At 45.2% G+C, this 24,291-nt stretch overlaps 1 protein-coding gene across 1 annotated transcript in view; it reads right to left on the minus strand.

The window, feature by feature from the left end:
- LOC112976770 (protein scribble homolog) overlaps positions 1-24,291 on the minus strand; it is a gene marked incomplete at its 3' end in the record, with an annotated part of 72,068 nt that overhangs the window by 44,830 nt on the left and 2,947 nt on the right. The window contains exons 4-16 of the mRNA XM_026088346.1: positions 23,296-23,385; positions 22,265-22,321; positions 18,343-18,406; positions 16,986-17,060; positions 16,750-16,894; positions 16,274-16,392; positions 15,452-15,651; positions 13,600-13,766; positions 12,825-12,949; positions 11,475-11,600; positions 10,726-10,959; positions 9,934-10,251; positions 7,716-7,778 (exon numbers count right to left, since the gene is read on the minus strand). Of these exons, the coding sequence (XP_025944131.1) occupies positions 7,716-7,778; positions 9,934-10,251; positions 10,726-10,959; positions 11,475-11,600; positions 12,825-12,949; positions 13,600-13,766; positions 15,452-15,651; positions 16,274-16,392; positions 16,750-16,894; positions 16,986-17,060; positions 18,343-18,406; positions 22,265-22,321; positions 23,296-23,385 (1,783 nt within the window). The remainder of the gene's footprint in view (positions 1-7,715; positions 7,779-9,933; positions 10,252-10,725; positions 10,960-11,474; positions 11,601-12,824; positions 12,950-13,599; positions 13,767-15,451; positions 15,652-16,273; positions 16,393-16,749; positions 16,895-16,985; positions 17,061-18,342; positions 18,407-22,264; positions 22,322-23,295; positions 23,386-24,291) is intronic.

The following is a 24,291-nucleotide window of genomic DNA, read 5'->3' on the forward strand; positions in this document are numbered from 1 at the left end:
CAACCTATTTTTGGTACCTTTTTAAATATAGCTATCTTTTAACAGATTCACTTGATCCTCCTAAATCTTCAAAGTTGCAGCACATAAACATATACTATTATAGAGAAACTTGAAATGCAACACACATGGGCAGGCTTACTTTTCAGCAGCAGCCAGGGCATAGCTGAATACTATCCTAACAGACTTGGAACAGCATTCAGTGCTGTGTCCTTCAACCTGGCAGCTAAGGATTTTTGCAAAGTGCCTTTGGCAGGGGCACTGCAGACACAGCGGCAGCAAACTAGACATCACAGGATTCACAGTGCCAAAGCACGGAGTTGTTACACTTCAGAGCCTGCTGAAAGGCTAAGTTGTTCTTCCAGACATACCCAAGGGAGTCGGGGTTTTAGGGTTTTATTTCCAGAAGGCAGCAAGTTTCTGCAGGCACAGACATCTTTTTTTTAAACATGCTATACGTCTAGAGGCAGGTACATGTCTGATCCCTGGATTTGTATCACTTGAAGCTTTAAAAGGGAATGGATTGTCAACAGTGACACAGAAAAGCCAAGCATGTAATAAATACTTCTGACTTGTATTTGGATAGAAGCATGATGACGTACATGCATCACATGTTGGTGACAAAGCACATTTCACTTCATCGGCAGCTAAAGAATCCATTAAATATCATCAATAAAGGACAAATAATTATTTAAAACTTAGAAGGTCTGGGTAGCTTGTACCCAAGAGTCTTAACAGTTGACCAAGATCTCTGATCTGCATATAGAGTATTTATTAAATTCTGGAACCTTGATACTCTGAAATAGCATTTATATTGTGTGGTTAGATAAAGAGGTTACACAGAACAACGCCTGTCACTATAGGCCAGTCATGCTGACATCAATTCCAGAAAAGTAATTTAAGAACTAGCATGTATGCTTCTTACTAGACAGACAGAAATACAATTCATGCCAAGCAGTTGAATTTTATGGAACTTAGGTCTTGCAAAAAACACACACATACAAAAAAACCCCCAAAACACCCAACCCCCTCAAACAGCACTATTTCATTCTTTGACAAGGTTCTAAACTAGGCTGATATAGCATAGATATAACAAGCAGACTTTTGTAAAACATGAAACTTGTTATCACGGGACATTCTTACTGACATCATATGATGCTATTTTTAAGTGTACATTATACAAGCTAAGAACTAACAGAGATCAAGTAGTAGTGGTTGGTGGAGAACCAAGTAGCAGCATTCTGCAGAGATCTTTATCAGGCCTGATCTTAATGCAAATCACTGACAGAAAAAATGCTGAATGGTTCCATATGAGGGGGAGCAAGGATTCTTTGAATAGAGGGAGGAGAAAGGATAGAGAGATATTTACCTTCTTCATGTCATTAATGAGGTTATACGAAATGGTTATTCCATATTTGAAAACAAGGAATTAGTGATACCCAATGAAACCTTAGCAGCAGGCTTAGAAGAAATGCTTTTTAGGACAAAGCACAATTAAATTGCACAATTTATTGCCACAAAATACTGTGGAAATCAAATGCATGAATGGGATTGGAGAGATCAGACATTGACAGCAGCTCCCCTGTGTCTACTTCAATGGTATGAACACTCCAAAGATCCTAAACTACAGACTACAAGAAGCTGGGAAAATAGCAGAGCAAGAATCACCATGTCTCACTCAGGTCTGGACTTCCTAATCCCACAGCCATCCCAACAGCAGTACAGAAGAAAATCCCTCACACCCAGCATTAGAGATGTCTACACAGACACACATCCAGCTCTGCGTGTCCTTTTTCCAGGAGCACCTCAACAAAATAGAGGGTACTTATAGAAGAGGCATATCCAGCTCAGGGGCCAGAGGCACTGACTCACCAGGAAAGATTAGAAGAGCTAAATCTGTCTGGCTTCAGTAAGCAATAACTTATGAGGACATGGGGCTATGCTGCAAATATCAGTGAGCAAATGGAAGGTAGGGGATTATTGCATGAGCTGTTGAAACCTAAATTAAAAACAAACAATGGAAAAAGGACCACGAAGGAAAGATCCTGCCATGGCACAGGGGCAGCCTGCTGGGAACAAACAGAAGACTCTTCTGGCTCTGATCTTGTTTCTTCCTCCTTTCAGATGTTTTTTTTAGTTACCAAGGGAATGGATACTTGCAGGGTAGAGATGGCAGGGTAGAGAACACAGGAGCCAAGCGCTTTACCCCCTTCCTACTTGACACCTCTCCACCCAGCTCGCTACTAAGCAGAGGCAGAGCCAAATAAGAAAGGCTTGTAAGTCCCAGTGATTGGCAGCAGCGTTAAGAACAGAACAGGACAGAGGAGCTGCAATGCTAAATACTCTGCTGCATCCCTGCAGGCTCCTTTCCCCACAGAGATTCCAAGTCCCTGGAAAACATTTCATTAAGTGAGGATGAAAAAAAGGATGTGTTGTTTTTTTTGAATATTCCTATTCATGATGACTTTTACACCATGAATAAAAATCTCTAGGTTCATATAGATATAATTAGCTCTTTCATTAGTGAATTCTAGAAACAGGGACTAAATAAGCTAGTACTTCTTCCTCATCGGATGCTCAGGGCACCCAGATTTGACACAGCGATGGAAATGTCGACAGCAAGAGAGGGGATCCTGAAAAGAATTGGCTGGATAAATATTGAAAAGCAATGGAAGACATTCAGAGTCCCATTGGAAATGCAAACATTTTTATTTTTACTCCTATTCTTATTGATTCTTTTTCATTCTGAATTGTTAAAATCATCTATTTTGCATCATTCTGACTACAAAATTTCACCTAGAAACTCCCATCAGCCCAATAATTTAATTGTTCCAAAGGTCCATTTAAGCACATTGTTTAATATGGAATTGAAAGACTGACAGGATTAGAGAATTTATGACTTTTTTCTAAAATCTGTTTCATTGGCTAGACTCAATTAAGAATTGTGCTTCATTTTCAAATGGTGCTGCTGAGGACAGACAATACACTGGGAAAGCATTTGTCCAAGGTGACAATAAGATAGATGGAAAATTCTTACACTAAACCTGGCACCACTTATTTTAAAGCATATAAGCATAGACATGTTTAAGTACACGAAATAGTCTAGAGGACAGAACTCAGTAAGGATGTTGATGTTGAATGCAGGAACAAAAGCAGTACAGCTAAAGAGAATTCACATTTATGAACAGAAACTAACACATCTGAAGTAGAAGGAAAACTACAGAATTTAGTGCACTGAAGTCTGAATAAGCTCTGGCCTGTCATCCACAGTCGACAAAGTTGAATTCAAACAGAACAGGTGCATGAAAGGGCAAAAAGAGAGATACAAAATGGAGAACCTATCTTATAAGAGGAGACTAGAAGAGTTTGGTATCTTTAATGTAGCACAAAGAAGGCTGAAACGGGTTGTGACTGAGGTCCATAAAAAGTATACTGCAGAGAAAGGGAGAAAGGGTCAGATAACAGGAAAGAGATTTTTCAAGAGAAAAGATAATGAGAACAAAGAACTAATAAATGCAAGTTTAGCCTAAAAATAAGCTTTCTTATCATTCAGGAAGTAGAATTCTGGAAAAAACTCCCCGTAGGAGAAACCTGAGTGTGTGTGCATGTGTGTGTACGGGGTATGGGGGGGGGGGGGAATCTACCTATATTTAATAAAAAGTCTGAAAGAGTATAGTACATGCTGCTAGTGATTGTAGGACACTTGACTTCAATATTTCTTCCAAATCTATGTTATCTTGTTCTTAAATGTCAGCTAGATGTTCCCAAATTGAACACACTGTTTTTTTTTTTTTTCTTTCTTTCTTTTTTTTTTTTTTTTTTTGGGGGGGGGGGGGGAAAGGGGTGTTAAAGCACATCTTCCAGAAAGGGCAACCTATCACAACTTGAACAACTCTTGTCTCCTTTCAGTTGCTGCATCCAAGCTGGAGATGCTTTCCTCCATCACAAAGTCCCAAAACTATTCTAGGAGTTCTCTTTCTCTGCTATCACCACTATCTCTACTATTCAATTTACAAGGAGAGACCAATTTTGAGAGGCACGCAAATGCTTAAGCCATATTAATTTCTACGGGTGTTATTTTGATACCTAAATTTTTGTATAATGCTAGTCCTAAGCAGCAAGACCTGTATCTGTTATAATACAACCTGTTTGTCCATTTGCAAAAGGAAAAATCAGATTTGCAGTGGAGTGTTTTGCTTAAACAAGGTACCTTTTCCCTCTTTGTAGACACTCCTCTACTGCTTTTTGTTTTTTCTGTCTGAGAAAGCAAATCAGATGAGTGTGCCACACTCTTAGAGCATGAAAAGGAAACCCTGCAGGTAGCTATTCACTTCCGTGAGAAATCATTCCACGGTTTGCTACTTGGTCCTCAAAAAAGCTCTAGATCTGTTAAAATTTGCAGCTGACACAGAGTGATATACTAAGGCGAATAAGAAACAATCATACAAGTAATCGCTGTCGCTTAGAAGGGGGATCGATTTCAAGCTGTGCCTTAACAGACCTAAACGCAAAGTTCAACATCTACAAGAAAAGATCACAATCCCTATCTTCAAAACGCTGCAGGGAGATAGTCGCAGAACAGGAAAGAACAGTAAGGACTCTTCAACCCAGGGGGAAAAGGTCATAAAAAATTTGTCTGGCTAGAAATTAAAAGACAGACATGCAAACAGAAAATACAGCACATTTTTCTTTGCTCAATGGGATGATTAGTCATTTTTAAAACTAAGTGGAGAAAGTGTGGCACTGCCTCTTTTGACAGCTTTGTAAGAGGATTCTGCTCTGTTAGAAGGTATGTTCTAGTCAAGTCAGCTGAACAAATGCAGATGACATGATCTTGCATTATACAAAAGAGATTTATTAAACTCTTCAGGTTTAAAATTTACAGGTCACTCTGAGAAAATCAAATTTGCTACATAAGAATTCAAAGCCTGATAATATCCTGATAAATATAGTGGTCTCACCTAGCAAACAATATAAAAAAAAAGCAGAAAGAGAGAGATCAAGGTATAGAGGTCCAAGTAAAAGGCAGTATTTCAGCAGTGTCACTGAGATGAACAGGATTGCTCACAAGGGCAGGGCATCTTGATGCTATGCACTAAATGCACTAGCTTTTTTAAAGTCGAACCCCTTTAACCCTGGATGTTTCAGGAGCAAACTGTGCTGTCACTGTCTGCTTTTGGCAACTAATAGTCGTGGTGATAAGCACAAGGCTTGCATTCAAACATAAATGGTGACATTTCTGAGCAATTTCCACGGGACAAAACTACTTTAAGGAGATGACAAGACTTGCTCCTGACGGTAGAGTGACAGGATCTCACATCTGAGCAGAGGAAGGTGACAGCATTTTTTTCACCCCCTGGCAAGGAAGTAAGTCAAGGAGCTTTGAACCTCTAAGAGCAGCCTAGCTTTTTCCTAGGGAGGGAAATTGCCAGCGCATCCTCTCTAGACGGCCTTGTGCAGCTGTGCAAAAGCCCCATGGGAGAAGCAAAAACCTATAAAGTTCCTCCACCAGCACAAATTTTGCCACTGCAGAGTCCTTCATGTCTCTTACTTTCACTGTGCTCTGCAGAAGACAGGTTAAGGCTGGGCAAAACCAGAAGGATCACATCAGTCATCATCTCAGATGAAGAAACCTAAGTCACTTAAACAGAGCTTGGGACCCACTTCCCCTTATCATTGTCATTCCACAGAGTAGCTCTTGCTGGATGCTCTATTTCTTTGAAAATTCTCTGAAAGCAAGAAGATTTCAAGTGCAACTTCATGCCTTCAAATAGCAGCTTGATACACTTCTTTTGCCTTGCAGAAGAAGCCTCCCTACAACCCAGATACAGCCACTTCTGTACTACAGATGGAGACTGAGGCAACACATTGGGAAGAGAGTCAGCCATGGAAACCAGGTATCTTATCAGTTAGTCCTATGCTTTAACAAGATTATTCCTTCACCTGCACTAGAGTCCCATGTGCACTAACAGTCAAAGGAGATCAGGAAATACCAGCTGCATGCACAGCACCAGGCTCCTTACACCCCAAAGTTGGGGTGCTGACAGAAATCAGGTGGATATCTCCATCTCTACTTTACCGAGGTCAATCTTTGGCTCAGGATTCTGGCTTAGACTTAAAGAACGCACAATCAGTAGTTCCTTCCCTCTAAGAGCTGTATAAAATTATACAAGGAACATAACAGCAGCACTGTGAACTTACACTGTACAGCTCAAGAGACACCAGGTGCTCTGCTCTGCAATGTCCTTGCAGAGTTTGCTCAGGCAAACAGCCTCTTGGTGTAGCTATAACAGACACAGTAAAAAAGTTTTTCCTTAGATTCAGGAGGAACTTCCAGTGTTTGAGTTTGTGCCTGTTGCCTCTTGTCCTGTCACTGGGCATCACTGAGAATAATCTGGTGCCATCCCCTTTATACCCTCCCTTCAGATATTTATATGCACAGATGAGACCCACCCCCCCAGTCTTCTCTTCTCCAGGGTGAACAGTCCCAGCTCGCTCAGCCTTTCCTCATGTGAGAGATGCTCCAGTCCCCAAGAGCAGTGAGTTCCCAGATGAAGGAAGCAGGAAGCACCTGGCTATACTGAGTTTTGTCTGGTTATTGGTGATAGAAAAGCTATGCAAAAGAGAAATGCAAGAAACGTGAACATGTTTTTCAATGATCTGCAGCTAAGGAGATGGACAAATCTTCACAACACATTAAGAGTGGACCACAACTGAGTCACTTCGCTTTTTGCCTGAAATGGAAAGGATTTCTGTCATCTCCCTCCCAGAAAGTTTTGCTCCAAAACCAAGAAAGGGAAGTCTCCACATCATACATGAGGGAGAAGCAAAGAGGCAAGTTCATGGAGACGATTAGGCCAGCACCTTGATCTAATCCATGGGTCTGATACTATTGCACTGTCACGAAGGAAGTATCCTTGCTGCAAGCAGGTAGCACTGACAGCAGTTTCTGCCTCTTGCCAGTGACATTCTGCTTCCTGCGGTTCCCTGGAAGCACTGCCTGCAGGCAGTCCACTCACCCAAAGGATCAGGTTAAGACCCACTCAACTGTTAGAAACAAATTCAAGAAGTTAATCACAGTCAGAGGATGAGCTAAGGTAACAAGACATAGGACTTTAAACCGTGACACAGAACACCGTACACATGATGGGGCTTTCCGATCCCTCTAGTGCCACCTACCCCTTTGCGACACCCTAAAGGGCTGCATGTGAAGACTTCAGAAGCTTCTATGGGGGAGCTGCATGAGATGCAAGAAACATTAGCTCCCGTCCACTTTTCTTGTCCAACGGCACAGGCTCCTGAGTTAGATTCCCCTCGCTACCCCAGAAGCTCATACACAGCAATTAGCAGATTCTTGAGGCCTCCGCTCCTTCAGAGCTACCTATCACCCCTGAAAGTATGCATTTATTTTCTTCCACCTTCTCTTTCCTCAGTGTACAGCAAATAAGATTTCCATCTCAGCCCCCCCTTTGGTTTTCTACATTTCTTCCATCTCGATCTGCAGCAGCCATTCTCACCTCAGGTATGGAAAGGTAGGGAAAGGAGGTGAAAGAAGGGGAGGAAACAATCATCATTGTGTGTTTGTGATCAGTCAGGTCCGGAAGCCACTTGACCCAGATAGATCAGAGTTCCCCCTACAACAACGGGTGAGCCTGGGAAGCAAATCAAGCAGATTGAATGATTTTCGGCAGAGAGAGAACAGTAGGAATGGTACAGACCTCTTCCTCCTCAATGCGAGCAGGTTCAATCAGCAGATTATTGGCTTGATCAAACGACACCCCCTGTTAGGACAGGAACCAGCAAAGAGGCATGCGGATTAGTGGAGCATAAACCAAACCCGCCACCACTACCACCACCACCACCCAACACGCAAACGCACACCGCTCCGATAGGTCTGGCCACACAGCACCAGAGCACTCACACCACTCCTGATCACCACCTACCACAGCGAGCACCAGCGACAGGGATGCTCCCGGGCTCACAACATGCAGAGCGTCAGCACTCTTTGGCCCGCTTCACTGGAAGCTACATCTTAAAGGCAGTATTTCGCCTGTGTTGGCACTTTGAGGATGTGACCACCAAGCTCACAGGCTGAACGCTAATAGCTGTTTCTACCCCCTCTGTGCCGAGTCATTCACTCTAGGAGGAAGGATTAAACAACACAGGAGAAAACCACAAATGGCCCTCTGGTGCCACCCAGCTGCTGCACAGCAATGAGGCTATCCCAGATCAAACTGCACTGCTCACTCCCGCAAAGGGAAAAGGCTCTGGTGGGACAGCGCAGCCTGTCAGACGCCATAGGATTCTGCTCCCAAATGCAGGGAACCTTAGAATTTCTCTCAAAAAAACAACTGTCTTAGCAAAAAAACAAAAAAAAAAACCCAATCAAACAAAAAAACCCCACTCTGGTTCAAGGATTCAGCCTCTGGCATGCCTTGTTCTATCTCCTTCTTCAACACACGTGCAGCACTTCTTACTTGAGACTCTGCTCCACAGGGACACTGTTCCCCACATTGCCGTTTCTGGAATACCGCTCAGGAGGCAAGTTAGCAAACCTGCCTTCATGGAGCAGGCATCCAGCCCAGCCCCAAGAAGAGGAAAACTTATTTCCAGGCAGAAGTCTTAGTAAATAGCAAAGATGACTTTTTGATAATGAGATACCAAACCTGTGGTCTCAAGTCCTTGTGGGTGTTGCCAATGGGGCAGTGCATCCTTGGTTCTGAGTCCCAAACTAAAATAAGCCTTTTAGGTCAGGACATTTCCCAAGTAATGGCAGGTCTTTGATGCAGAGGACTCAAGCTGGCCTCATATGTTCTTACAAGCAGCAGCAACTTATTTTTACTCTGAAGAACGTCATGAACAGCAAGGAAACTGCAAGTCTGGTCCCTAGAGAGCAAGTACCAGTGCAGACAGAGCAAAGCAAGCATCCGAGGGAAAAGTTCAAAGCAAACTTGAGTGCAAGAACTTTCCCTGGGCAATATGAACTCCAGTGTGGGGTGGAAGTGATCCCAACAGTCCAGGAGAGGGTGGGGCACACGGCAAGAATAGCCATTACTCCAGCATCTTCCACCAGTTTCAGAGACCCACATCTCATCCATGAGATCTGTGGATGTCATACTATGATGGAGATTCAGTGCCATCCTATCCCTGCCCGTTAAGTAACCTCACAAAATTATCAGCAACTTCAACTCCAACAAGAACCAGCCCGACCTCATGCACTACCTCTCATCAGTATATTCCTATTCTACCGTGAGCATCTTTCCCCAAGCAAAAATCTCCATGTGTCCCTGGCCAAGCATAGTGATTCAGCTGAGTAGAGCCACGGACTCATCAACTCGCAGCATGACCAGAAAGGCTCACCATGGCAATGGCAAAATTCCAGAGCACCAGTTCCCTCAAAACCCAGCGCACACATCATCAGAATGCACCTGTACTGGTGCAGGCAGAGTGTGACATTCTCCTTTCTGCTCTCATTGCCCACTCTTCTCCAGGGAGCGCTGCAGCAGAAAGGGCAACTGCAAGCAGTTTGAACATAAGCCCGAGGAGATTAGAACCTACCCAGAGACACAGCTCACCCTGTCGCAGATGAGGTGCAACAACCAGTAAGCAAGGAGGCGATCGAAAGGAACAAAACAACCTGTCAGTGATGGGACAAAGGAACTATTCTTGCAGCACAGAACACAATATCACACGCAAGTGGGGAGCGTGCCAAAATTTGGACACAGCAAAGGAGTCGGACATAAGCAACATAGCAAGGCTACTGGATAATCGTATCAGCCCCAGAATGAACTTCAACTCTCCCACCCTCAGCATGTCTCTCCTGAAGGGCTAGAGTCTCTTGCCAATATTTTCGTTGGCACCACACCTGGTAGTTCAAAGCAGCAGAAGGGACATCTGGAACCCCTCCAACCATTCCCCCTCCCCACAAGACCTTACCTTCACTGAAGGCTGAGTGGATAAAGCTCCATTCTTTATATCATCCTCATCCCATGCTTCCTCCTGATCCTCAGGCTCTGTGTTGTTATTGCAGCCTCCTAACTCCTCTTCCTCTTTGGGGACTCCATCACTGTTCAGCCCCTGCAGGAGTGCCACCACTGCCTCTGGCTTGGGCAGTTTAGTTATCTTAAAGTGTTTCTTATAATGGGGTGTGTCCTTGCGGATAAGCCTCTGTTTCTCCACTGGGAATGGTCGTTCTTCATCTTCATCCTCATCCTCACTCCGTATCAGTGTGTCCTCAGCAAAGTGTACAGTGGGCTACAAAGGCAAAGCCCCCCCAAAGGCTGTGAGCCTCAGATAACAGCTATACCTGGAGGCAGGAAAGAAACCTGCTGTCCCTCCATTATCAACACAGGCAAAGCCAGTGCTGCTGCTTTTACACTACAGAAGATGCAGGAACACTCATTACAACTTTCACCACACTTGTCTTTTTCCATATCGGCTCCCTCGCCCAGACACATCTCCTGTCAGTTCCAAGGACTGAAGACACTGAATCCTGTAATCCTGATTTTCCCACAGTCCCTGCCTGGCTCCCACGCTATCCTTCCTAGTCTCCCAGGTACCCAGCTCCCACAGCCTCCCTGAATCTCTACTTGCACTTGGGCATCCATGGGCTTCATTTGCCCCCAGTGATGGCCAGCTCACTCTGTACACCCATTTATCATTTTCACTGAAACTTTCAGGTCCTTCTGCTTTTTCATCATGACCTTGCTGCAGCTCCTAGGCTCTTACCTCATTGTATTCCACTTCTACGTCGTCCTCCTCTTGGTCAGCTGCTTCTTTATGCTCCTCTTCAGCTCTTGACTTTGCCTCCTTCTCCAGCTCTTGCATCTCAGGCACCTGCCCATTTGGCCAGTTCCTCTCTCCCTCCTCTCCCTGATCCTCTCCCCGAAAGTCGGCAGAGGCAGTGCTGTTGGAAAGGTGCGAGTCCTCACTGCGATTTGACATGGCACTCAGTCTCTTCTCCTGGGAAGACGATAGGTTGTAAAAGTCAAGATGAAAGCCAAAGATGCAGATGGAGCAGTGTAATGTGACTGGCACAAGGTGGAATATGATCCAGCGCCAGCAGAATCACCTTTTTCTTCAGACTGGCTACTGCCTTCCCTGCCAAGTCTGCTACTTTTCACCTAGGTCCACCCTAGTTCCACCATCTGTGTGGGCATTTATTCTCAAAATTACACCTGGGCAGCAAGACATCTCCCCCAAACACTCTACTCCTATCAGTCTTTATTCAGAATATCAGAGCCGCCTTTTCCTCTCCCTGTACTAAGAGTGGCACTAATGCACACAATTCCCCTTGCATCCTTTTCTGTATCCTGGTTGAACCTCTTGCTCTATGTCAGTAAACCCTACAAAATCTTCATTCCAATCTTTCCCAAAAATAAGTTATTCCTGCCGAGCTTACAAACACTGCCTCCCCATTCTCCAAATCTGTTATGCGTGGCTCTATGGTTATCTATTTCTTAGTGAACAGCACTCACTTCTGAGTTAGGAGAATTCAGGTCCGCATCAGGCTTTGCAGCATATACCTCATTGCGCCGAACTTCAATCACTTTCTTCATAACCTTCAGCTCACTGGGATGAGGGGTTGCTCTGCGCTGTAAGCCCTACCAAAGAAAAACACTCAGAGCAGGAGATTCAACAACCAGAGCAGCACGCACCATGCCTCAAGACTGAATTGTCAGTTCAAATGACAAGTTTTAATCAGACCAATAGAGCTCCAGCTGGACCCAAGCTGTCACGTTGCAGGATGTGATCTGGGCCTCTGCTCTATTACAGCCTGCAGCTGGGAAGAGGACAGATGTGGAAGAAGACAACACTTCTCAGATATTCCTCTCAGATATTATCCAGCTCATTAATAGAGGAACTGGGAGAAGTTATGCAGACAGGAAGTTTTAAATTGTGCTTCAGTCTTAGCAAACACCATGATACAGTCAACCCAGAAATCCCTAGAGGAACACACAGGTGGAATTTTTTGATCTGTCTGGCATTGCTTAAAATGTCTGACAAACTCTTGTGTCAGCAGAACTTCCGACGTTCAGTTGGGTCCATCCCACAACAGGGGTCAAAAAACCTCAGCATTTTAAAATTAGTAACAATTAAAAAAAAAATCCAAACACCATCAGGAAAAAGATCTCAGTGCTGCAAGGACAGATGCAGCACTGGGACCAGCCCAAATACCTTTTATTAGAAGGATTCAGATCTCAGAATAATAGCTCTCCACAAGATGAAAAGAGCAAGAAATCCTGCAGGACATTTAAACCAACATAGTACTTGCTGAAAACTGAGACTTTTATCCTGCCCTTTGCACCTGGAATTAAAGTAAAATGATCTGCCATATGTTTCTAGGTTTTCTGTCTACAGTTATAAAGTTTAGCCACCTTAGTTACAGGATACTCCACAGCATGGGACTGCACCTGGTTCCAGGCTTGGAGGGTTAGAGATTGTCTGGTTCAAGTCTGGACGTGTTGCATTTCCCTATAGAGGGGGCCAGCTCCAATCCAGTACTGACACTGCTGTGACCATCAGGATCTCTGGGATACCAAGTGCTCCACGGACAGGTTAGCAGTCACAGTTCAACTGCCATGGGATGGCTGTCAATATTAAGTCTGCACAAAGCCTCTCAGGGCAATCTCTTTTATATCTGCTTGTCTCCTCAGGGAACCTAATGCCCTCGGGACTGCAAAAATACATAGTACATGCCTGCAGCAATAGTACAGGAGCTGTGAAACAGGAATACCATAATGGCTCCTTGTGCTAGGAAAAAAAGTGTAGATTATGCCCATACTTCTGCAGAAAGCTAACAAGTCTCTAGAAATTCTTCTTCTTACCCTTCTCTCAGCTCCAGACTCCTCCTCATCATCCACTTTGGGCTCATCCAGGAACTGAATCACACTGACTCTGTTTAAATTGGTGTCCGTCCAGCTCTCATCCACACTGTTCTGCAAAAGGTTCTCTGGGGAGAAGGATAACAAAGTGGGAGCTACTTTCTGAATGAGCAGAGTTGTGGGCTTGGACAAAAGACAGTTCTCATCCCATTAGAACGCTTCTATCATATTTGCCCATGGCCATCAAGCTGCAGAGGCACCGAGGACAAAGAATAAAGCCTCCAGATCTTGTCATCTCTTTTACGTCTCTTGCCAGATCCATGATAGCCCCTACAAAGGGTACTGAAGGGTTCAGTTTTAGCACACCTTACCCAAGGACTGAAGGAAAAAGGTAGGATTAAGGCACAAATCAGAAGTGCTGACACAAGAATGTCATCATGTCAGGAAGCAAACTTTACAGACAAACAAACTACTCGGTCAACAGACAGAAGCAGAATATTTGAAAACTAGGCTGCAGTGTCTCCACCACCTGACAGAGAAGCAGTTTCTGCTTAATCATCTCTGCCTTAGAAAGTTGCCAACAGCCAGTCAGGACACTAGGTCTGTTACAGCTACCACAGTAACCAAGAACAGAACAAGGCAGGGAGGAAGGCAACCCTGAGGAAAGGCTAAGGGACCAAGCAGTGGAACCTGGCTCAGTACAGTCCGTGGCCTCTTCTCTACAGCACTCTGCAGAGTGCATGGTATGGCAGACAGCATTCATAATGTGGCCTCTTACCTAGACTGGGAGAGGGCTGCTGGGGAAGCAGGTAACAAGTGAGAACTTTTTCTCCTGTCTTTTCATCGTCCTCTGTCTGGAATTTCAGCATGGGCTGGGATTGATTTTCTGCCAGCCAGAGAGCTTTCAGGTTAAGATTTGTCAAAGCAAATGGCAAGTTCTGCAGTCTGCAAGAGAAAAGAAGAACTGCTGGTTAAACCTATTTGGCTATGAAGGAGCTTCCATGCAACCCCAGACCGCCTTATCTGTGTTAGAGAAGGACAGAATCAAGCAACAGCAGGATCCCTCCTGTTCACCCTGAAACAGCTGGCTCATGCTGCATGTGGCTCTGCCACAGCCACAAACTGGTCTCCCGTAACCCACAAGGAACCCACCGCAGGTTTTAGCAGAGGACAACTTTTATCAACAATGTGGAAATAGTGAACTTCAAGGAGGGGGCTGAAAGCAAAAAGGATGATGCTTTCACGGACTAAATAGCATGTTCCAAATAGCAGGTCTGGTTGGCTTCCAACTTTTGTCAGAAACACAAGCCTCAGCCAACAGGACTGTAGCTAAAATCTGCAGAAGATTTCAGACTAGACTACAAGTGTTTGCATGCTTGTTTTATTTTTTTTTTATATGAAAGTCTGGACTAGTCTACCCAGTCTCTGAATTCTAGGGTTTCAAAACAGCAGAGCCCCAAATCCATTACACTGCTGCCTGTGACATGGCACTGGGCAGAAATCCTGCCTTCTCTACCCCCAAACAGTATGCCAAAATACAGATGTAGCCAGTGAACCACATACAAATCTGGGGGGGGGAGAGGTCTTCATCCCTGCATAAAGTACAGAATTTTAGTATGCAACAATTTTTTGCTGAGTTGTGTTCAGGCTGTGCTTTGTACTGGTCCACTATTCAGACTGAATTTTACCCTATAAATGCTGACAATCCCAGTGAGACACCTAAGCAGCATAGAAAATGTTGGCAAAATCTCAGTGACACTGGCAAAACAACGGAGAAGTTGAGCTGGCATTGGCTAGAGAGAGAAGCAGAAGAACTAAGTGTGCCTGGTGCAGCTCTCAGACACCTGGAATCAAGCAACAGCTGGGTCACAGCCAAAGCACACCCTATGCCATAGGCTGAGAGAGAGGCTTTTTGAGCAAAGACTGCTTTTTACCGAGAAAATACAACATTTGTATTTACACAAAACTGACAGCGAGCCTGGCGCTCACTTTAGGCCGCTGCCAAGGGCTGAAGGCTGAACAAGCTTCACATGGGAAACAGATCAAACCAAAAGCCACTCTGGAGCTTGTACATTATGAGGATGACGGTGCATATGTGTGTGGGCAGGAAGGGGGGGTGATGAGCACAGTAGGAGGTGCTTTTCTACTAGACTGGCAAAAGCCTGACACAGAGACCGAATGAATACTGTACTCATCCAGAGGCAGGTCAGCTTTTTATGCCTGCAGTCACAGAGAATCTGGTACACATCATAAGGCTTTGGCACCGGTTACCTGAGAACTGATTACACAAAACTACAAAACCTGGAAGGCAGGAAGACAGTGGACCAGGATTCCCCCAGGTCTCTGCTCCACGCACACCGATAGCAAAACGTCCACACACCTCCGTGTCAGTTCTATTCTATGTCAAATTACAACGGAGAAGCGCTTAACAGGCAAAGGCTGAGAGACACGTTCCCTCTTTCCAGAGCTCTAAGCTGCCAGTTTGGGCCTCTCCAAACACTTCCATGCCCTTGGGATCAGCACAGATCCAGTGCTTCCCACAGTACACCAGGGCCCAGCCCGCACCGCTCCTGCACACCAGCCTCTTTAGGAACGTGCCTCCAAGCCTGTTCACCCCACCTCCCGTTTACCTGTTCCCTGCCACATCCAGGACGTGAAGTTCAGTGGTGTTGGCAAGCTCTGGTGGCAGAAGAGCCAGGCGGTTGTCTCTCAAGGACAGCACGTTCAAATTGGCACAGCCTCCAATCTCAGCTGGAAGGGATGTTAGCCGGTTCCGATCCACATTCAAATTAGTCAGCTTGGTCAGCTTCCCAAGGGATTTTGGTAAGGCCTAGGAAGGACATGATTGAGTTGTTATACCAGATAAGGATAGCAGAGTGGGTATAACCCCCTCTGCCTTCTGGAAAAAAAGCTGCCTTTTTTTCTAATAGACAAAATTTCAGTAAAGTTCTCACTTTAACCTTGGGCCAGATTTTCCCACAGGTTCACAGCTTGTTACACATGTAAACTGTTCACCTCAGCACAGCACACTCAGAACACCACCGGCAAGGATTTTTCTGTTCATCTGGCCCTTCCCATTATTTGTGTTTTACCAATCAGACTGCAAGCAGTTTAGAGCAAGCCCATTTTGAATTACATTCCTGTGTGACTCCTGATCAAAAACAGCCTTTCATGTAGTCTTGGTCCCATCAGACTGAATGGGCTTCTGGACTGATCCATCCTGGCTATTCTGGAGAATTTTTCAGGTAACTATTTAGAGAAAATAGCTTCCACCAGGGTCTTATGAGGAGGCTCTGAGCTAGGTGAATCTCTGTGAAGCAAAGCACTAGAAGGACAGTAGTCAGAGCATGCTGAAGAATCTGGCTCAGACACCAGAAGATGGGAAAGGATCCCTGGTGTGTAGCTAAACTGAGCAGCACAGGAGAGGCAGGGGTAGCTGCAAGTATACTTACTGTCAGCATGTTCTCTGTCAAGATGAGTTCTGACAGATTTTCACAGTCTCCAATTGTCTCTGTCACCTCTGTCAGCCGATTCTGGTCCACCTTCAGGATGGAGAGCTGCTTCAGCTGACCTGGCCAGGGCAACAAGCTAGGTGTGAACTATGTCACAGCATCAAGATAACGTTGCATGTTCAATCTGGCTGAATTGCCTCCTATCAGGGATTATCTAACCTAGCAACACTAGCACTACCCTTCCTCCTCACCAGTCTTATTCACGGCTTTCACCCATGCACAATGCAGATCAAGAACCTGAACTTGTCCTGTAAAGTTCTGCTCACCAACATCATCTGCTGCTCCTGCAGTCTCCTACAGTGATTATGCTCAGTGAGCCTTAATACCTTGTTATGCACACTCTTGCCTGAAGCCTCCAGGAACACTTTTGGGGGCAGTACAGGCTTCTGCCCTGGTGACCATCCCACAATACTCACCAATCCCATCCGGAATGCATTCCAACAGGTTCTGTGACAGCAGCAAGTCTGTCAGCGCTACCAGTCCACTGACCTCGTTGGGCAACTGCTCCAACTTGTTCTCTGACACATCCAGACAGACCAAGCGGCGCAGATTGCCCAGCTCCTAGGATGAGAAAGGAGACACTATATGGCTCAAGGGAGCAGCAGAGGAAGGGAGTGAAGTGGTGAAGCAATGGCCCTGAACAGGTACTCACTGGAGGCAGGGTTGAGAGCTGGTTCCGGTCTAACCAAAGCTCCCGCAGGTTTGGCAATGCTCCCAGAGTATCTGGCTGTAACAGATCAGGAGAGTAATAATGTCAGCTCCTTCCACAGGGGAGAAGCTACCCTAGGATGCTCCAAATCACACTAAACCTATGCAAAGCCAGACATTGTTACAGCTTTCATACCTCCTAAAGCCATTCACCAAATGGTTCATCATACTAACATGTTGATATGCCACAATGCAGCAGCACATATGTTTGGAAGCCTCCGGGCTGGCATACTGCCTGCAGCAGCTCCCAACAGGAAACATGGAAGACAATAGCAAGGATTGTCTGGCAGCAGGCAAGCTAAGAGCTAGATAAGGTTTTGGAGATTTCTGTCTCGCAGAAGAAATATGTCTTCTCCTCACAGATGTGAATGAAAACATTTTGATAACACTGGCCACTCCAACATGATGTATGAACACTACCAGCCACAACAGACATACATTCATTGCATCACTATATTTTTAATCAACAAACAATGCACACACTGATTATCATTTTGTTTTGGAGTTAATGCACCACTGAGGTGCATTTCAAGTGTCAGAAAACTGTTCTCACAAGTAGGTTGCAGCCTTGGGCACAATAAGCTGCACCAGCTCCTTTATCTCCCATTTTAGGTATCTTTCCATCAAAAAGCATTCCAGAACATTAGGAGCAGGATTCAGTAACAACTTAATCCATAGTTGCAAAATTAAAGAGCACTGCTGGATGCCCCTGCATGTCAAGAGGGGTTCAGGATTCTGTTCTGGCTCTCAACACTCTTAGGCTTTAGAGCCCTCCATGGTGGCACCCCCCATCCCCAGGGCACACTCCCCATGCTTGGCTGACTTCACTGCCAGGAAAAACACGGAATGGTCCTGCACTTTCTAGTGGAGAATTCAAATGAGAAAAGAGAAGGGTAGAAAGTTGGCCTACCAGAAGTAAAGAAGCAACAGACAGTGGCGGATGGCCACACAGAAGAGAAAGGGAGTAACAAATCTCAAATCCCAAAAAAAAGGGAGTCTCAGAATCCGAAAGGAAAGATCCTAAGGCAGCTAGATAGCAAGGCGGAACATCCCAGAGCAAAAGGGCTTGGAAACAGAGCAAGTTGTGCAATAGGATAGTGGGAAGCAAGGTACAGGGCCGAGACGTGAAGTAAACATTATGGGAACAATGACTAGGCCATGGTGGGCAGACCACAACCTTCCCAGACAACTTGAGGGTCTATTTCTTTGTATTTCAGTTGAAAAAACACTTGCTTCCACAAATGTACAGGGTGCTGCCCCTACCAACCACCCATGTTCCCTCCCCACCATCCCTCACCTACCAGTACTTCCAGGTCATTGCCACCAAGATCCAACTGCTCTAACTTGACAAGGAATGAGAGTGAACTGCAAGATAGAGGGAATAGAGAGGGGAAGAAAGAGAGAGAGAAAGAAAGAAAAAGAAAGAAAGGAGGGTTAGCATCAGGGACACACATTTCACAAATTACATAATTTTGAATAATTCCTAAAACAGATGGGGCAACTCTGACTCTTTTCATAGTCCCTCTGAGCTAAGCAGTTTAGAGGAGTTGGCACCCTCCCCCAAGACAGGCCATCTGCACTAAAGAATTGTGATCAGTGGCCCAAGAAGTCCCAAAGCAGCCAGTTTCCATAATAACACCAACTTGCTCTCTCCCCCTCCCACCATAAAACCCACTCTCTTTGAGCAAAAACACGACAGATGACAAGCCACACCTTCATGTTGCTGCCAATTTTGGTTGCAAGGATGGGGACCTGAGCATAGAGTAACAGGTAACAGGAGAGAGTCAGCAGAGGACAATACATAACTGGGGCACAAAGGGAGCATAGCTGCAGGGAGAGGAGGGAATGAACAAATCTACAGCCCCAATCTCCCTAAATGGGAACCCCATGCTTTTAAGAGAAAGGGAAAGGCAACACTGGCATGATGTCTCAGATGAGGTAAAGACACGTACAAACAAGAAGGTCACTAGGCAAGATACCGCGAGAAGCTCGCACAGGAGCCAGAGCATGTCAACGCAGGGGTGCCAAGGATGTGCCCTGAGTATCCAGACACATTGCAAACTGCTGGTATAAAAAGCTCCACTCCACAGACCCAGAACACTAGGATTCAGGTCTTCTCATGTGGCCAGGATGTTCATGCATTCTCAACTCTCAGTGCTACCACCTTAACTCCAGCCCCTACTTCCCCAAACAGGGGTTGCTGTCTCTTGCTCTACTAAGTCAAAGAAAAACTCTACTAAGGCTAAGGAAAAGAATCTTAGCCCTACCCATGTACCCAACATGGAGAGTCTTCAGCCCTTTTTATTCTTTTCATAAGGAATTGCCCTCATATAGAAATCACTGTATTTCTTTGTGAAATACAGCTATGCATTTCCACCACCCAAACTAAGGAAGTTGGGGGCTGCAAGTCTACCAGAAAGCAATAAAAAAAAAAAAAAGATTTGCCCTGGCTAGGATAGGCTGTAAAAATATTGGAGCAACTTGGGAAGAGGAAGACCTCACCTTATGCAGTGGTGGATTTTGAGATATCACATGAACTCAAGCAAAGGTTTATCAACAGGATAATCAGACGGATTCTGTTGGATAGCAGTGCCTCATTATGACTGTACATTTGTTCTTTGACTACACAGAATGATGAAGCAGTCATGACTCTCCCTTAGCACCTTCGCAGTTTGAATTCCCAAAATAGGGGCAAGTGAACTATGGAATCCAGGCTGATTTATGAGGTCCTGCAAGATGCCTCAGTATAGATGAGCATCTGCTATTCTATGAGAATTCATCAGTGTGAACCATCCTTTCCAACTGACTGGCAAGCTGTGTCCCATTTGGATGGGAGAGATGAGGAGCAGTAACCAGCTATATGAACTGAACTGTTTAGAAACTCAGTTGACAATAGAAGAATAACGAATGACTAAGTTTGGAGAAACCAAGGTCATTGCAAGCTGGATCTTAAGGAGCTGAACAAAACCAACCAACCAAACCCCCAAACCAAAAGGCTACTTAGGCATTAAACAGCCACAGATTCACAGTACTGAAGCCCATCTATCTACTGAGCTCAGCAAACTCGCAAACTGAAAACTCTGTCCAATTTGATAAGTCATTCTACTCTTTGGCAAGATCACTTGGACTTGTTTACAGCCATTGTTGGGCACAATTTGTAACCAGACTAAGTACAAGGGCTTCAGACCTGGATGAAGTTTCCTTGGCCTTGATTCAGATCTCATATTTGACTGACAGATTTGATGAAAACTGTCTTGGTCTTCAAGACCCCGCTATTTCTACTTTTGGATAACATCCTGTGAATTGGAAAAATGAAAAGAAGTTGGAATTGCACTGCAGGATGAGTATGAAGTCTGAATTTATTTCTCCGAGAAACCCCCCCCCCCCAAATTCATGGCATGCTACAAGTATCATGCTGGGTGGCGTACAGATCTAACACATGGAAACAAGGGAAAATTGAGCATGAGAGGTCTGCCCCAAAATCATATGGGTTTGATCACAGACTGCATACTCAATCTCCAGCTGATTCCTAGATGGTGAAAAGTCATTGGGATCATTCTTCATTGAAGTTTGGAAGTCCAACTCTGTATGTAGCTAATCCACCAATGGTATGCACCTCTTTGATGCATCGAAGCGTTGCTGTCTGTCTGCCTGTTTGATTACAGAGAACACATGCAACAGACAGCAGTGGGTCCCAACAACAGGACCTGAACTTCTCCCACTTGCCAGTTTTCAGCCTGATATAAAGACCTTCAGCTCTCACCTTTCCCCCCTGTGGCTGCATTCCATGTGAGGCTACCTCAGCTGGTCTCTTAATGTCACCTTTCTGTGACAGGGCTTCAATGTTGAGAATTTCTGTGCAGAAAGATTCAGTGACTTTGGCATCAGAGACAAGATGACAATGTTACTTTGAACTGTGCTTCCATCATTGTGTAATCACTAGGCGTGAAGCCTGGGAGCTGACCAGTGTAGACTCTTTCATCTCCTTTTTGAAAGCAGTCTTGTCCTCTGGGTCAAAACTGACACGCATGAATTCTACAAGCCAATATAACTGATGTTGAGTAAAGCCTGTACTTGCAGGTCCCAGAGGACAACAACCGTCAGCAAGAGCATATGTTATGCGTCACAGCAACGTCTTGCAATGAGGGAGGTAAGGTCATCACAAAAGAAGCAAGACTAAAGCCCTAACTGTTTAGAGTCACAAAGCCCTGCTTGAACACTGTATCATCAGATGCCTCCTTTGCCCCTTTTTATATAAGGCAGGGAAACAAGGGAGAAATACAGGTTGCCAAATTGAATACTTGCTATGAATAGTGAGAGGGCACTGAGAAAGAGTGTCTACAGTTCCATATTTCACACATTCACTGAGAAGTTCATGTGGTGCTAAAACACACTGCCATTCAAAAGAGCCAGGTGGAATCCCTTCCAACATGTCTTCAGTGAAGACATGTTGGATCATCAATTGGATGGATTAGTGGGCAGAAAATGAGATGAAACAGCTAACATAGGTTAGAAAAATCAGAAGACAACTCTGATGGGCCCCAAACTAGAGATTAATGTACAACCTCATCAGTTCTCCACATCCTGTCTACTTGGTTGCCTCAGAGTTGGACTAACGAGATGCTCTGCCAGGAAGCAACCTCTGTCCCTGACTCACTGAAGCATTTAAAGTGACTTACCTTTTCTCTTTTGCTGGCTTATTCCTTGTCCCTTGTAGGAAAGCCAGGTATTCCACCCCTTCCCACAGAACTGCTCAACCAGGACAACCAGAAAGGATACCCAAGAAACAGAGGTATGGGAAGCAAAATATGCCTTTAACCATATCTGCTCTTCCTCAACTTTCTAACTTCACCATATACAGAGTTCTTCCTACACCCACATCATTACATTTTTCTCTCTTTTTCCAAAACAATCTGTCATTTACTCCACTTCTCAAGGAAAAAGGGTTGTCACCATTTCCAGAGGCTGTCTTGGAACCCTGTCTATTCCAAATCAATCCGGTACAGACTCTAAATACCCTTCTCTGTTCTTGAGTCCTGTACCATCTCTCTTCCTCCTCACCCAAATCTATAAAAATCCAGCAAGATACGGCTAATTTGCTCAAAGCCTCAAGCCCTCCCAAGCAAAGTGCTACAGTTTGTAGTACAGAGATAGCAAGTCCTGGAGGAATGTAGTAATAATAATCAGGCAGGAGACTCCTGAAGCCAGCAGACAGACACTCACGTGGGGAGAGTCTTTAGGAGGTTCTCGCGCAGCTCCAAAGTCACCAGGTTTGCCAAACTGCAAGAGAAAAAGGAACAAGGAAGCCAGACTCACTGGATAGGGCTTCAGGGACACAAGGAGATGCTCATACCCTTCCCTTGGGACAGACCCTCAGGGCCTGCACAAATGAATATGTGCGAGTTGAAGGCAAAAACGTATGTGGCAGGGGAAAACACAAAACAAAAAGGATCTTAAATGACTCGTGATGATGGTGACTTCCTACTGCAAAGTCATGGGGAAACAACGCTGTGTCCAAACCCAGGGCAAGGAAATGTGGTATCGCATACAGGACTGTCTGCCCATAAAGATAAAAACCCTCACATGCAGGAAGCCCAATCCCGTGGGAGGGACCCTACACCTCATGGGCAGAGCCCCAAGGGCTTTGCCTTGGCCATTTGCTAGCAGCATTCATCACATGAGCATCACCAAACAGAACACATCTGCTTGGAAGGGGGCAAATGGGCACTCATGTAAGAAGAAAAGACAGACTCTTAGGATTTGAGAGGCCTGGATTCACTCCTTGCCTGTGCCACAGTCAAGTGCTTTCTTCTCCCTGTACTGCAGCTGCCAACCAGAACCTGGAGCCAGTGACATATATCTAGCTGCCAGGTCATGCAGGGGATTCATACATAAATAGCAAGTTGAACAACTAACCTAAGCAAAATGATGAACTACTATTCTCACCAACCCTCCAGCTGAGGTTTCTACCCACTCAGTTGCAATACTCACACACCAACAACTGATTTGACACAACTGGAAAGGCAGAAACTCTACTGGGAGAGTGAAGGAGGAGAAGCAGCTGAGTCCAGGAAAGGAACCTCTTTAAAAGGTTATCTTTTATCAAGAGTAAGGCTCAGAGGTGCTCAGACAGTACATTCAGTATAGTGACAAGCTGAGACTGGGAGGACACACTTTCCTCACAAATCCTGCTAGTGTTGCCACCCTAAAAGCATGGCCCCCCTCCACCGTATAAGGATTGGAAGCATACTCACTTCCCAATATCATTGGGGAGGCTCTGCAGGGACACATCATTCAGGGCCAAGTGGCCCAGGCTCCGCAACTGTGTGAAACCCTCAGGAAGCCTGTGAAAACATGACAGAATGAACACTATTAAAGTTCTGCGCACAAAACAAGCTCTGTGCACAAAACAAGCCCTGAACACCTCATTCAAATCCCCGAAAACCCAGTCTTATCCCAACTGCTATTAACATGTGCAAAAGGAGAAAAGCAGGAACATGCTCTGACCTTGGCTCCTGATCTAGCACACACCCCATTCCCAAGACACCAATACCCCCTTACAGCAAAGGGGCTACATGTCCCACTGGGCAAACGTGGCTCTGGAGTATTCAAACACGACTCCCAGGCTAAGCTATGCCATGTGGCCATTTAAGCTTGGGAGGAGGGAGGGCTACCAAGTAATCCCAATCTACAGCTAAGGATACTTTTATAGATGACACTGCTGCATTTCCTGGAACCAAGCAGTATCACCAAAGCAGCTCCAGGGTGCAACAGAACAGTGAAAGACCTAGAAGAGATATCCTTCGCTGTTTACAGGCTATTCCTGGAGCTGTTCTGCCCCACTGCTCTTGGCACACATTCTACAAACTCCAGGCCACAAAAAGACTCTGCTTAATAACTTTTAGAGTAAGAACTGCTGGTCATTGTTGTGGTATGGGGATTCTCACTGACTGAAAAGGTTATTCCATTCTGACAGTGCTTGGCACTGCAAGAGGGAAGCAAAGTTAAATCTACTTAAAGGGCAACTTGGGCAACGCTTGCCCAGGAGCACAAAGGGCAGCAAGCATCTGGAGTAAAAATGACATCTCCAGGGACCCTGGTAGGGAATGCAACAAGTCATCAGTGCCTGAAAGCATGGTTTGTAAACACAGATGAGCCACAACTAAACTCCCCAAGTGCTACAGATTAAGAGCTGTAGAGACAGAAGACTGAAGAGAGAGGGCAGAGTCCTGTTCTTGGACATGGCTCTG

Source organism: Apteryx rowi, unplaced genomic scaffold, assembly GCF_003343035.1.
Source record: "Apteryx rowi isolate R43461 unplaced genomic scaffold, aptRow1 scaffold_766, whole genome shotgun sequence".
NCBI lineage: Eukaryota > Metazoa > Chordata > Aves > Apterygiformes > Apterygidae > Apteryx > Apteryx rowi.